Raw genomic sequence first — 15,973 nt, forward strand, 5'->3', positions numbered from 1 at the left:
TGAAGAGTCCATTTTCTTCTTTCAGTCTTTGAACGAAAACAACGTCCCCCGGTCGGAATATTATCGCTATTTTACAAGAAAAATCGCATAAAAATTGATTTTAAACAGCGTTTGACATGCTTCGAAGTACGGTAATGGAATATTTAGAATGTTTTTGTCACGACATGCGTCCGCGTGTCACCATTCGGATAGGGACCTGAACACACAAACAAAACAGAGGATATTTGAACATAACTATGGATTATTTTGAACCAAAACAACATTTGTGGTTGAAGTAGAAGACCTGGGAGTGCATTCTGACGAAGAACAGCAAAGGTAATCCAATTTTTCTTATAGTAATTCTGAGTTTAGTGAACGCCAAACTTGGTGGGTGTCAAATTAGCTAGCCCGTGATGGCGAGCTCAGAATATTGCAAAATGTGCTTTTGCCGAAAAGCTATATTAAAATCTGACACCGCGATTGCATAAAGGAGTTCTGTATCTATAATTCTTAAAATAATTGTTATGATTTTTGTGAATGTTTATCGTGAGTAATTTAGTAAATTCACCGTAAGTTTTCGGTATGTTTGCTAGTTCTGAACGTCACATGCTAATGTAAAAAGCTGTTTTTTTAAAAATAAATATGAACTTGATTGAACAAAACATGCATGTATTGTATAACATAATGTCCTAGGAGTGTCATCTGATGAAGATCATCAAAGGTTAGTGCTGCATTTAGCTGTGGCTTTGGTTTTTGTGACATTATATGCTAGCTTGAAAAATGGGTGTGATTATTTTTGGCAGGGTACTCTCCTGACATAATCTAATGTTTTGCTTTCGTTGTAAAGCCTTTTTGAAATCGGACAATGTGGTTAGATTAACGAGAGTCTTGTCTTTAAAATGGTGTAAAATAGTCATATGTTTGAGAAATTGAAGTTCTAGCATTTTTAAGGTTTTTGAATTTCGCGCCACTCGATTCCACTGGCTGTTGACTAGGTGGAACGATTCCCACATACCCGAGAGAGGTTAAGCTTTTTGTTTCTGATCTACTTCTAGATAAGGGAGCCAGGAATCCCTCTGCCATTATACAAAGGTAAACAACAACGAAATGTATTGTTTTAACAACATTCATCAAAGAGGACTGTTATTGCAGCTCCTCAAGCCCAACAGTACTAGCAGAAACAGTTACCAGGGTAGCAGAAACAGTTACCTTGACGATGTGTGGCGGTAGGGACTCCATCTCTGAGGCTTTCTGGGCCAGCGTCTCCAGGTTAACCTCCTGGGAGACCCTCCGTTTTCTGCGTGTGCTCTGGATGACCCCTGTAGGGGCCATCTGGGCAACGTGGACTTCAGGGGCTCCACCTTCAGGGGCTCCACCTGGCTCCTCAGAGGCCCCATTCTGGGCCCCATCAGATGGTATGAGGAAGGGGTTGCCAACTGGTGGTGGTCCACCTTCCTTGGAGAGTCTCCTGGACCTTCGAGGCTGCAGCTGGATATGGGGAGGTTGGAGCTGGGTCTCCGTGGGGGGGAGCTGGGAGTCTGTGTGGGGGGGGATGTTTGGAGGGTCTGGGGACATCTCCTGGAGGTCTGGGGAGGATGCTGCCTGAGCACAGGGCTCTTGGGAGGGCACTAACACGGGTGCCTGGGAGTGAGGGTGTGGGTGGGTAGGTGGGTTCTGGCTGCTGGGGTAGTATTCTAGAACATGTTGGGGTTGTTGTTGCTGCAATTGCTGTTGTTGTATTTGTTGTTGTAATTGTTGCTGTATTTGCTGTTGCTGTTGTATTTGTTGTTGCTGTTGTAACTGTTGCTCTTGTTGTATGTGTAGTTGTTGCTGTTGTTGTAGTTGTTGTTGATGCTGAAGCATTTGCTGCTGTTGCATCTTCTGATGTTGTTGTTGCATTTGTTGTTGTTGCTGTAATATTTGTTTCTGTTGCTGTTGTCGTTGTTGTATCTGCTGCTGGAGCTGTGGATGCTGTTGGGTCTGTTGGAGCTGCTGCTGGAGCTGTGGATGCTGTTGGGTCTGTTGCAGCTGCTGCTGGAGCTGTGGATGCTGTTGGGTCTGTTGCAGCTGCTGCTGGAGCTGTGGATGCTGTTGGGTCTGTTGCAGCTGCTGCTGGAGCTGTGGATGCTGTTGGGTCTGTTGCAGCTGCTGCTGGAGCTGTGGATGCTGTTGGGTCGGTGGATGTGGTTGGGGTTTGGGCTGTTGGGCATTGTAGTTCAGATTAGGTAAAGTCCTATTGCCCCCCTGAAACACCTGGTAGTAGCCAGCCGTTAGGTGTTGCTTAGGCTGGCCGAAGGCTAGCTGGAAGGGCTGAAGCACGGAGCTGCTCCCAGGGTTGGATGTGCTGTGCTGCTGGGCATTTAGAGCCCCAGGCTTAAGGGTCTGTGGGAATGCCTGAGTCTGGGACTGCTGTTGCTGTTGGGAAGCCTGATGCTGCTGCTCCCACTCTAGGCTGCGAGGCTTGGCCACGTCTCTAACATCTCTGTAGGCCTCTCCTCCAGCAGGCAGAGGGTTAGAGTTAACCACCTCCTGCTGCTGGGGAGGCTGCTTCTCTGCAGCCCTACTAGGAGGCTGTGGCTGCTGTGGCTGCAGGGGTGGAGGCCCCTCACGGATCTGCTGCTTGGCAAAGGCAGTCTGGGTCTGGGACCGTGAGTCACTGACGTTGACGCCCCCTAGGTACGGAGCAAAGTTCTGCCCCCAGTTTGTGACACCCTGTGTCCAGTTCCCAGTCCCAGTTCTCTGTTGAGGCTGTGGTTGAGCTGCTGGGTCCTGGTGTGCCCACTTCATGGGTACAGTCTGTTGGTAATGTCCCCGACTCTGGTCTCCTTTCTCTGGACTGAAGATCACTGAGTTGAGGTACATACCAGTATGTGGAGCCTCTGGGTTGGAGGTTGTGGAGGTGACGGTGCCTGCAGCCTTACTCTGGCCAGGACCAGGATCTGAGGCTGGGGCACCAAGGTCGTAGTAAGAACCTTGTGGATTCTGCTGAGAAGACGTCTCCTTCATCGCCACTCCTTGGTCGTTGAAAAAAGAGATGCGCTTGCCTGTTCTCTTACTGTTGGGTAAACTCATGGCTGGCATGAATAATTGGGCGAGGTGGGGGGACTATGGGGTACTAGGTGCATAACAGTCCCCCAACCACACAGACCACCAATCAACGTATGTCCCAAAGTGGTCCTCTTCCACTGGCCTTATCTGAAGATAAAGGGAATAGAAAGTTCACAGCACACACCCTAGGAGAGGGGGTTGCATATTTTAACGGAAATCACCAAACCACATATGCAACCAAAAGCCAAGGAGTTGGATTGAATGTAGACAAAACCCAATCCTCTCCTTCTCCCCTTGAACTCCTCTTCCTGCCTTATTGAGAGGTTGCCGTTGCTGATAGAGATGTCTGGATGTCCACTGGCTCGTTCATTCATGGGAGACACCCTGTGAAGAGACCAGAGGGGTCATGTTACAGGACAGTCCAGAGAGGTCCCAATAGGGTTCCTAATGGACCTATTGTTAAAGCTGCCTGCAGCCATGTAAAAACCCTTTCCAACACAATGGAGTACCAGTGAAAGGTAACGGGTTCGGTGGGAAAGAAAGAAATATAGGAATGAAAGTGTGTGTGTGTGTGTGTGTTGAAAGTGTGCCTGCCTGGCTCCATGCATGCAGTGTGTCCTTACCCCTGTCATGTGAGCTGAGCTAGTAATGACACAGCCTAGCGCACACACACACACACACACACACACACACACACACACACACACACACACACACACACACACACACACACACACACACACACACACACACACACACACACACACACACACACATACACACACACACACACAGACAGTCACACACACGCACATAGTCGCCCAGTCACACGCACAGTCACACACACACAAACACTGAAGCTGGACTCCCTTGCAGAAGAAATGTTGTTATAAAGGTTAAATACTTCCTGATCACATGGTAACTAACTGGTTGCAACAGTCAAATGGCCGCTTCAAGCCACCATCACTTTACATTAGGTTCTGAGTGACACAGCAGGAGATAGGAGGATGCACTACAGCCATCACACACACAGACACACAAACGCACACACATACACACACAGACCCCGGCCGAGACCCCACTCTCCTAGGGTGTCTCAGGGCGAGTTGGGATACGCAAAAAACACACATTTCCAATTCACACATGCGTATTAATACACACTTGTACATGTGTGAAATAGGGCAAATATAAGCAACCATGTATTATTATTACACTCACCACACGGTGTGAGAATGAGTGCGATTTTACCAATATTCACCGTTGTGGCCCGTTTGCTCATTTCTACTGTCATATTAAAGCTTTCTCTTGAATTTAATTGACTTGCTATAACAAGGGCTTTATAAATAAACTTTATTGATTGGTTGACTTGTCTGTCTGGGTAGGCACAGCACAGTGAGAGCTGCTCTCCTTTCTGACGAATGAATGCACCAAAAAGAGATTCTGAGGCTAAATGTTACTTGTTTGTGCCCCAAATTGCACCCTATTCCATATGGGTCTTGGTCTAAAGCAGTGCACTATTTAGGGAATGTTGTGCCATTTGGGATGAATCCTACTTTGTCTTTTTGCACTGGGGCTCTGACTCAATGGTCTCTGAGTCATTCAGGACAAAGTGGGAACCTGTCACCTCTTGACCTTGTTCCTGCTTCCTCAAAAGGGTAACCTGTCACCCCTTGACCTTGTTCCTGCTTCCTCAAAAGGGGAACCTGTCACCCCTTGACTTGTTCCTGCTTCCTCAAAAGGGGAACCTGTCACCCCTTGACCTTGTTCCTGCTTCCTCAAAAGGGGAACCTGTCACCCCTTGACCTTGTTCCTGCTTCCTCAAAAGGGGAACCTGTCACACCTTGACCTTGTTCCTGCTTCCTCAAAAGTGGAACCTGTCACCCCTTGACCTTGTTCCTGCTTCCTCAAAAGGGGAACCTGTCACCCCTTGACTTGTTCCTGCTTCCTCAAAAGGGGAACCTGTCACCCCTTGACCTTGTTCCTGCTTCCTCAAATGGGGAACATGTCACCCCTTGACCTTGTTCCTGCTTCCTCAAAAGGGGAACATGTCACCCCTTTAGAGGTCGACCGATTAATCGGTTTGGCCGATTAATTAGGGCCAATTTCAAGTTTTCATAACAATCGGTAATCGGTATTTTTGGCCAACGATTTGCCGATTGAATTTTTTTTTTTTACACCTTTATTTAACTAGGCAAGTAAGATTAAGAACACATTTTTATTTTCAATGATGGCAAAGGAACGGGGGTTAGCTGCCTTGTTCAGGGGGGATTCGGGGATTCGTTTTTGCAACCTTCCGGTTACTAGTCCAACGCTCTAGCCACCTGCCTTACATTGCACTCCACGAGGAGCCTGCATGGCAGGCTGACTACCTGTTATGCGAGGGCAGCAAGAAGCCAAGGTAAGTTGCTAGCTAGCATTAAACTTATCTTATAAAAACGATCAATCTTAACATAATCACTAGTTAACTACACATGGTTGATGATATTACTAGTTTATCTAACGTGTCCTGCGTTGCATGTAATCGATGCGGTGCCTGTTAATTTCTCATCGAATCACAGCCTACTTCGCCAAACAGGTGATGATTTAACAAGCGCATTTGCGAAAAAAGCACTGTCGTTGCACCAATGTACCTAACCATAAACATCAATGCCTTTCTTTAAAATCAATACATAAGTATATATTTTTAAAACTGCATATTTAGTTAATATTGCCTGCTAACATGAATTTGTGTCACTTCTCTAGCTTTCCGTGCAAGCAGTCAGGGTATATATAGCAGTTTGGGCCGCCTGTGTCACACCCTGACCTGAGAGAGTTGTTTTTCTCTGTTTGGTTAGGTCAGGGTGTGACATGGGGTGGGCATTCTATGTGTTGTATGTCTATGTTGTTTTTTCTTTATTGGCCGAGTATGGTTTCCAATCAGAGGCAGCTGTCATTCGTTGTCTCTGATTGGGAATCATACTTAGGCAGCCTTTTCCCATCCTGTGTTTGTGGGTTATTATTATTTCTGTGTGTGTACGCCAGAGTTGAGTTACGTTTCTTGCTGTTTACCTGTTTATTGTTTTGGTTCGGTTTTCTTCAAATAAAGATGTGGAATTACCGGCACGCTGCGCCTTGGCTCATATATGACAGGGAATTTGAAGATAGAGAACGTGACAACCTGGCTCATTGCGGACTGTGTGAAGTCCATTTATTCCTAACAAAGGCCGTAATTAATTTTCCAGAATTGTACAGAATTATGACATAACATTGAAGGTTGTGCAATGTAACAGGAATATTTAGACTTAGGGATGCCACCCGTTAGATAAAATACGGAATGGTTCATATTTCACTGAAATAATAAACGTTCGTTTTCGAAATGATAGTTTCCGGATTCTCCCATATTAATGACCAAAGGCTCGTATTTCTGTGTGTTATTATGTTATAATTAAGTCTATGATTTGATATTTGATTGAGCAGTCTGGCTGAGCGATGGTAGGCAGCAGCAGGCTCGTAAGCATTCATTCAAACAGCACCTATGTGCGTTTTGCCAGCAGCTATTCGCAATTCTTCAAGCATTGCGCTGTTTATGACTTCAAGCCTATCAACTCCCAAGATTAGGCTGGTGTAACCGATGTGAAATGGCTAGCTAGTTAGCGGGTGCGCGCTAATAGCGTTTCAAACGTCACTCGCTCTGAGACTTGGAGTGGTTGTTCCCCTTGCTCTGCATGGGTAACGCTGCTTCGAGGGTGGCTGTTGTCGATGTGTTCCTGGTTCGAGTCCAGCTAAGAGCGAGGAGAGGGACGGAAGCTATACTGTTACACTGGCAATACTAAAGTGCCTATAAGAACATCCAATAGTCAAAGGTATATGAAATACAAATCGTATAAAGAGAAATAGTCCTATAATTCCTATAATAACTACAACCTAAAACTTCTTACCTGGGAATATTGAAGACTCATGTTAAAAGGAACCACCAGCTTTCATATGTTCTCATGTTCTGAGCAAGGAACTTAAACGTTAGCTTTTTTACATGGCACATAATGCACTTTTACTTTCTTCTACAACACTTTGTTTTTGCATTATTTAAACCAAATTGAACATGTTTCATTATTTATTTGAGGCTAAATTGATAGTATTTATGTATTATATTAAGTTAAAATAAGTGTTCATTCACTATTGTTGTAATTGTCATTATTACAAATAAATAAATATAAAAAAATCGGCCGATTATAATTGGTACCGGCTTTTTTTGGGTTCTTCAATAATCGGTATCATAATCGGTCGACCTCTACACCCCTTGACCTTGTTCCTGCTTCCTCAAAAGGGGAACATGTCACCCCTTGACCCTGTTCCTGCATGTTCAATAGGAAAAGGCAAGAGACGGGACAATGAGAGAACAAACAAGACTCACAGTGACCTTTAGAATAACATTAAAAAGCACATTTATTGTAGTCCAAATCTTTCTGGGCATCACTTCCATTGCCATGACAACACGTTATGATAATCCCAATCTGGATACACAGAGATACAGAACCCCTCTGCAATTGAAATATTTTACAGCTGGCACTGATAGCATGTACTACAATCTCCAATTGAACTGTATGGCCTAGGCAGCAACCATCTAGTAAACACACACACACCTTAAAGCTAGAGTCCTTAATTGAAACAATAACAATTTTGTTTTGGTAAAAAGCCAAAGGATGGGCCTGGAGAAATCTAACCACTCTCAAATTCTCGACAGAGCTATGGATGCAAGGACAGACCATCCACGATATCAAAATTATCATTTTAACCATGTTTTGAGGCTATACAGTGTCTGTTTACATTTACTTTATTTAGAAATATTGTATTTGGGAGGGAGACACTCAAGTTTTTTAATACTATATCTCTTGACACATTGAAGAGAATAGTCATGGCCTCTAAAACGTCAAGCTGCATTCTGGACCCTATTCCAACTAAACTACTGAAAGAGCTGCTTCCTGTGCTTGGCCCTCCTATGTTGAACATAATAAACGTCTCCCTATCCACCGGATGTGGACCAAACTCACTAAAAGTGGCAGTAATAAAGCCTCTCTTCAAAAAGCCCAACCTTGACCCAGAAAATATATCGAATCTCCCATTCCTCTTAAACAAAATCGAAAAAGCTGTTACGCAGCAACTCACTGCCTTCCTGAAGACAAACAATGTATATGAAACGCTTCAGTCTGGTTTTAGACCCCATCATAGCACTGAGACTGCACTGGTGAAGGTGGTAAATTACCTTTTAATGGCGTCAGACCAAGGCTCTGCATCTGTCCTCATGCTCCTAGACCTTAGTGCTGCTTTTGATACCACATTCTCCTGGAGAGATTGGAAACCCAAATTGGTCTACACGGACAAGTTCTGGCCTGGTTTAGATCTTATCTGTCGGAAAGACATCAGTTTGTCTCTGTGGATCATTTGTCCTCTGACAAATCAACTGTAAATGTCGGTGTTCCTCAAGGATCCGTTTTAGGACCACTATTGTTTTCACTAAATATTTTACCTCTTGGTGATGTCATTCAGAAATATAAATGTTAACTTTCACTGCTATGCGGACAATACACAGCTGGTGAAGCCCCACAATTGCCCTCCCTGGAAGCCTGTGTTTCAGAAGTAAGGAAGTGGATGGCGGCAATTTTTTTAAACTTTTAAACTCTGACAAAACAGAGATGCCAGTTCCAAGTCCAAAAAAACAAAGAGATCTTCTATTGGTTCTGAAAACTAATCTTGATGGTTGTACAGTCGTCTCAAATAAAATTGTGAAGTACCTCGGCGTTACTCTGGACCCTGATCTCTCTTTTGGCGAAGATATCAAGACTGTTTCAAGGACAGCTTTTTTCATCTACAAAACATTGCAAAAATCAGAAACTTTCTGTCCAAAAAATGATGCAGAAAAATGTATCCATGCTTTTGTTACTTAGACTACTGCAATGCTCTACTTTCCGGCTACCCAGATAAAGCACTAAATAAACTTCAGTTAGTGCTAAACAAAGCTGCTAGAATCTTTACTAGAACCAACAAATGTGATCATATTACTTCAGTGCTAGCCTCTCTACACTGGCTTCCTGTTAAGGCTAGGGCTGATTTCAAGGTTTTACTGCTAACCTACAAAGCATTACATGGGCTTGCTCCTACCTATCTTTCCGATTTGGTCCTGCCGTACATACCTACACGTATGCTACAGTCACAAGATGCAGGCCTCCTTATTGTCCCTAGAATTTCTAAGCAAACAGCTGGAGGCAGGGCCTTCTCCTATAGAGCTCCATTTTTATGGAATGGTCTTCCTATCCATGTGAGAGACGCAGACTCGGTCTCAACCTTTAAGTCTTTACTGAAGACTCATCTCTTCAGTAGGTCCTATGATTGAGTGTAGTCTGGCCCAGGGGTGTGACGGTGAACGGAATGGCACTGGAGCGACGAACCGCCCTTGCTGTCTCTGCCTGGCCGGTTCCCCTCTTTCCTCTGGGATTCTCTGCCTCTAACCCTATTACGGGAGCTGAGTCACTGGCTTACTGGTGCTCTTCCATCCCATCCCTAGGAGGGGTGCGTCACTTGAGTAGGTTGAGTCACTGACGTGATCTTCCTGTCTGGGTTAGCGCCGCCCTCGGGTTCGTGCCGTAGGGGAGATCTTCGTGGGCTATACACGTCTCAGGATAGTAAGTTGATGGTTTGAAGATATCCCTCTAGTGGTGTGCGGGCTGTGCTTTGGCAAAGTGGGTGGGGTTATATCCTGCCTGTTAGCCCTGTCCGGGGGTATCGTCGGACGGGCCACAGTGTCTCCCAACCCCTCCTGTCTCAGCCTCCAGTATTTATGCTGCAGTAGTTTATGTGTCGGGGGGCTAGGGTCAGTCTGTTATATCTGGAGTATTTCTCCTGTCTTATCCGGTGTCCTGTGTGAATTTAAGTATGCTCCTGCTAATTCTCTCTCTTTCTCTCTCTCTGTCTCTCGGCGGACCTGAGTCCTAGGACCATGCCTCAGGACTACCTGGCCTGATGACTCCTTGCTGTCCCCAGTCCACCTGGTTGTGCTGCTGCTCCAGTTTTAACTGTTCTGCCTGTGGCTATGGGACCCTGACCTGTTCACCGGACGTGCTACCTTCTACCGCACTTGCTGTCTCTAACTCTGAATGATCAGCTATGAAACGCCAACTGACATTTACTCCTGAGCTGCTGACCTGTTGCACCCTTTACAGCCACATCTTGGCCATGTACTGTTATAATCTCCACCCGGCACAGCCAGAAGAGGACTGGCCACCCCTCAGAGCCTGGTTCCTCTCAAGGTTTCTTCCTAGGTTCCTGCCTTTCTAGGTAGTTTTTCATAGCCACCGTTCTTCTACATCTGCATTGCTTGCTGTTTGGGGTTTTTAGGCTAGGTTTCTGTATAGCACTTTGTGACATCAGCTGATGTAAATAGGGCTTTATAAATACATTTGATTTAATATTTCAAAATATATAATATTTTGGGCTGATGAGGTAGGACAGTTGAACTAAGCTCATAAGTCATATTTTTCCAGAATCAATGGTCAGGCCTATATTTAATTTCTAAGTCCAAAAATGGATGTAGCAACTTTCAAATAGAGAGCTGCATCAGTTCATATCCTGCACTGGGGCAACATTGTAACTTGACTGTCTGACCGACCACACTTCACAGTAAGGTAGTGCTGAGTTATTAGCCGAAATGTATGTTATGTTTTTGTTTTTAAACAACTAACTGAGTGACATCAGTTCATTCAATTGTTTTTTCTTCTTCTGTGAGTTCAATGCGCACATTGCACATTTTCTCTAGAGATAAATCAGATCAAGCCTGAACTGTGCAATGTAGTAGGGAGTTGTCGTTTACAACAGCTCATTATTCTAAATAGTTTAGCACAGAGAACATGGTAATTTACTACAATGACCCTAATCCATTGCGCACCTATTTATCCCTCTCGTGCATTTTTTCTGTCTGTTTTACGTTGCAGGCAGAAAAATGCATGAGAGGGATAGAGAGAAGTTGCTTCACGAGGTGAACATATACTAAGTGAAAATACATGATGTAAGTGATCGATAGTTGTTATTCAGCAGTCATAAAAGATTGCCTTATTCATTTTGAAGAACTACTCAAATAGTGATTCGTTTTTTATTATTAAAACGGAAACGAGTTCAAAAAGCACTAATCACTCAGCACCATGGTGAGGACCTGACACCCTGGCGAGGATAATTATACCATGTTATATTATAGCATGTTCTTAATTAGGAACATTTATGTAGATGCTCTTCCAATATAGGCTATAAAAAACAATGTGGATGCATCACCGTGTTTATGAAGAAATACCTATGATCATTTTCAGGGAATTGGAGAAAGGTGTGAGCACCCTATGTCAAGAACGTGCAAGATGCATTGCCTTGGCCTATTTTGCTGAACAACAGAAATCATATGGAGTGTGTTTTGCAGTGTTGCTTTTCAAGAAGGGTTTATACAATATGAAACATGTGAACAGTAACACGATGTCCACCTAACCTTTCTGTAGGCTATCGAGTGTAGGCTAGTAAGATAATGACACAGTAACAACCCCCGGTAGGTTTTAACCAATGTAACGCCGTTAATATATAGCCTAGGTTTGGACCTCAACCGTAATTACCTAATCCCTAAGCGTTTCTTAATTTAAACAGCGAATACGCACCGCGGTGAAAGCGAACGCACAGTCGTATTTGACATGGGGGAGTGAGAAGAATTGCCCACAGACATCAAAAAAAGGAAAAGAAAAACATGTTGCGTCCTACATCGGAACAACCCTTGCTGGACCCCCCACCTCTGCACCGCGTCCCCACCGCCAGCCAGCTCAGCGCTATTTACGAGAAGGCAGTCCTTTGTTGCAGAACACGGATTATCCAGTCACTAATTCCATGGCACGTTGCAACAAAGTGAAGCAACAATGTAACCTATATAGGCTATACAAGCACGAGCTCCAAAATAAAAGAAAGATAGGATATAGACCACGCGCAGCGGATCTAGAACTGCTCAACATGTCAATATGGTTAATAGCCTACGTCATATGAACGGTAATATCTTCCTTTTCTAAAGAAACACTCTATATTAACCAATAAACACACACAGAGATGTCTAAACAGCTGATAATTTGGTTTAATATGCATAAATGCCTATTTAATGCAATGGTGAACTTTGTTTACAACAACCATTCACTTGCATGCTTCTCATATTCTGATCAACAAGCCCAGATATATAAATCCCAGTTCCTATCCGATCACTCACTGTGCTTGCCATGTTTCTGCGGTGACCACCAGTGCAGCAACTGTCCCCGGGTCCACGCGCCCCACAGTGTGCAATCGAACGGAGATATGACTGCATGCATCTCTAGCGTTGAGTCATTCTATGCTGACCTCACTATTATTTTTCAAGTCAAAGAATGAGGTAGATCGATGTCATTAAAACAAACGTGCTATCCGGTCCAAAATGGAGCAACGATCTGCAGAAATATGGACAATGTCGCACAAGAAGTGTTGCACATTATTGCGTTACTATTGCACAAATAGCCTACATGTACACAACACATCCGTGGTCTTATGCGGCCTTGTTTCTCCCGCTGTAGAACGCTCTCTCAATCGAATAACACATTCTTTCGGCTCATCCTTGTGATCCTCTCCAGTCTGCTCGCCACACCCACTTCCACGACCATATATGGTTTTCCTCTTGCATGAGGGCCGATGTAATTTACGCGTCAAAAGTACAACTCAGATCCATGCGGTGAAATACCGCATATCAATGTGTCACTGATACATTTAAAAGGTGCAATATGGGGAAACCGCGGCGCCATTTCCTGGTTCCTAAAATTCAAATAGTTCGCCTAATTTAATTTTGTGACAAAACAAGCAGTCATTGTGTTGAGTAGCTTTGTAACATCTAAACCTCCATGAAATATATTTTCCATAACCAAAAGTACTGTATTTTCAGCTGTTTGAAGCTGGTGTTGTTGTAATATTACAAATGTCAGAGGCCCCTGAATAATTTTAAAGGTCCAGTGGAGTCAAAAACCTGATTTCCCTATATGTCCACACTATGAGTTTGGAATGATGCAGTGAAATTGTGAAATTGATGATACTGCCCTTTAGTGTAAGAGCTGTTTGAAAAGACCACCTGAAATTTCAATAGACCAATAAGAATGATTGTTCCAAACCTCTCTGCCAATAACAGCACATTTTCAGTTTTCCCCTCCCCACTCAGTTCTCTCCCAGACAGTCCTAGCAAAATTCTTGCTTGAGAAATTGCCCTTAGCTAAGAAGTATTTTTGTTTCTTTTTGACTATTTTAGTTGACAACAATCCCAGTAAGGTCCTTAATCTTTACCCAGAAATGATTTGATATTGAGATAAAAACGGCTGCATTGGACCTTTAAGATAGGGAGAATAGACCTCTCTCTACACCGTTCCGCAATAGAATTGCTCTTCATGGCACTATTACAACAGTATTACAATATTATTACACTGTCTCGAACATTGCATTTACATTTTGGTCATTTAGCAGCAGCCACTCTTATCCAGAGCAACTTAGTCAGTGAGTGGCAGAGCAAATAGCATGTGTCTGCTGGCAGAAAGGAGATACTGCCAGCCCCACTCTGTCAGACTATACTCTGCTCTCTCTGCTGTACCTTAAAATAACGTTGCAAAGCTTGGAAACATTCACACATGCTATTCACTGCATAAGGAATATGCCAACCAAGCTTTGTGAGACTGAGTGAGATGTGAGATTGTGTGTGTTTTATTAGGCCTGTAGTTTTGTATCTAGGTGATGTCCATATAACATGAACTCTTTTAGTCTTCCATTGGGAGAAAGGCCTAAATTACATTTACAATCTACCTTCTAAAGAGAAAGTGTTTGGCACAGGTCATATCCATTAGCCTATCCAAATAATATATGAATCCATTGACTTAGTTATTATTGTCTGTCACAGCAACTGGCATTAAACTGATAATGAATGGTTAATAAAACTAAAACTACAGTCTATAGTAAAAAAAATCCACTTCACTCTTCAATGCAGGACCTGTGCAGGACACGTGCAGGACATATTTCCACGTTCTGGCTTCATCATACAATTGATGATAGCCTGCAATAGACCAGGAAGACGAATTGTCAGAAGGCCTGCAACTGTTTTATTCCAAATAATCTTATTGTATACCGATTGATAAGCGCGACTCGTGATCTATTGTACCGGGGACACACAATGTAACTTTCGATCGTGACGTGGAACTCTACCCCCCACTGCAGGGACCAGGGGGGCTGCACCGGAGATAGGCTATCGTGCAGCAATTGTAAGTCTGCCTCCACCCTTGGCATCCGAGCCATCGAACGACGCGATTCTGTCTCTAGTCTAAACTATACTACTGCACAGAAATTCTAGATCAATATGCAGGGTTTCCATGGAGATGAATTGAGATGTGTTTTTAAATGCAGCCATTGTAGATTAAATATGCTACAGGGAGGGGACAATTAATGATGCATATCGGACCCATATCCTGAATCCTATATTGATCCCTTTCTTTCACCGTAGAGAAGTTTAAATACATTGACAAGTTGTCACATTACCATTGACACGTTTTGACATTATTACACACGAATAAATGCAATTTCTACTTTAACCTACCTTGTAGCTGGAAGGCTACAATGCTCTGCTCGGCATTTTCTCTCAGTATCTTCTGAAACAGAAAACTTTTTTTCTGCTTTTCGGAGCGTCACTTCCTAGTTCCTACTCTTGCGGCTGAAATCATTGCATGGTGGTTGTGAATGCATAGCGTATGCTTTATTATGAGTTGTTGCAATGAAACTCAACTAGTCACATCTCTTAATTCATTGTTGTAGAAGTATTGCGACACTCGACAGAGTAAACATTTACGAGAGCCATACAGAGTACACAGATATCATATTGGGTGAGGGCACATACCATTTTTAATACGTAGCCTACAAAACTACTCTGGCCTACTCCCTACTGTAGGTGGCGCATTTGCTTAATCACAAAGAGGAGAGGACAACAAAGTGTCAACCACCACCACCAATCCATCCTATCGCAGCATAAACACAAGGATGAAAACAACGTTTACTTCAGCTATTTTGACGAGAGAAGATTCTGCATGTGCAAAGAGTGCTGCTAAACTTCCGACCTGGTATGTGTAGCCTTCTCCCAAGCTAATGATGTAAGGTCTGACCGCAGATAGAACAATGAGCAAAAACGTTTGGTCTGGCTGCGACCCGTGTCCAGGAAAACCAAGCCCCCGCGTTGTCGCCACAGCAGGTTAGGATCATTAACGCAGGTTAGGATAACTAACGTAGCAGGTAAAGATACTATGCTTCTCTGTGTCATGGCTGAACAAGGACATGGATAATATAAACCTAGGTGTTTTTCTATGCATCGGCAGGACAACTGCAGAGTCCGGTAAGATCTGGGGTGGTGGTGTGTCTCCTTATTGACAACAGTTGTTGCGCGATCTCTACTATTAAGAACGTGTAGAGTTCTGCCTGAGTTAGAATACCTCATGATAAGCTGTGACCATACTATTTACCAATATATTTTTCATCTGTATTTTTCGTAGCTGTCTATTTACCACCACAAACCGATGCTGGCACTAATGCCGCGTTCAAAACAACTGTGAACTCGGAAAAATACTAGATCATATCATGACGTCAGTGATCTTTAGGTCGGAAAGTCAGAGCTCCAGAATTAGGCCCGAGTTGGAAATCCGAGTTGGATGCCCGTTAAAAACGATTTTCCCAGTTGGAGCTGCAGTTGTTTTGAACGCACTGAAGTCGGTGATTTCCGAGTTCCCAGTTATTTTGAATGCTGCATAAGACCACACTCAACGAGCTGTATAGAGCCCCACAGTGGAGGTGTCATAATACCCATAAACCCTAGCGGTCAAATAGGGAAACGGTTCCAATCGTTTTTCCACCGTTCATT

The 15,973-nt window shown here is 43.7% G+C and overlaps 1 protein-coding gene across 2 annotated transcripts in view; it reads right to left on the minus strand.

The window, feature by feature from the left end:
* The window catches only part of mideas (mitotic deacetylase associated SANT domain protein), a 39,343-nt gene extending 24,576 nt beyond the window's left edge, over nucleotides 1-14,767 (minus strand). Inside the window, exons 1-2 of one of the 2 annotated variants that reach the window (XM_029712948.1) lie at nucleotides 14,666-14,767; nucleotides 1,189-3,411 (exon numbers count right to left, since the gene is read on the minus strand). In XM_029712948.1, the coding sequence (XP_029568808.1) occupies nucleotides 1,189-3,060 (1,872 nt within the window). In that variant the 5' untranslated portion in view covers nucleotides 3,061-3,411; nucleotides 14,666-14,767. Of the gene's footprint in view, nucleotides 1-1,188; nucleotides 3,412-12,280; nucleotides 13,143-14,665 lie in introns of those variants that run through there. The other variant, XM_029712949.1, reaches the window with a different exon arrangement.
* Between the last annotated feature and the right edge of the window lie 1,206 nt (nucleotides 14,768-15,973).

Source organism: Salmo trutta, chromosome 25 (assembly GCF_901001165.1).
Source record: "Salmo trutta chromosome 25, fSalTru1.1, whole genome shotgun sequence".
NCBI classification, from domain to species: Eukaryota; Metazoa; Chordata; class Actinopteri; order Salmoniformes; family Salmonidae; genus Salmo; species Salmo trutta.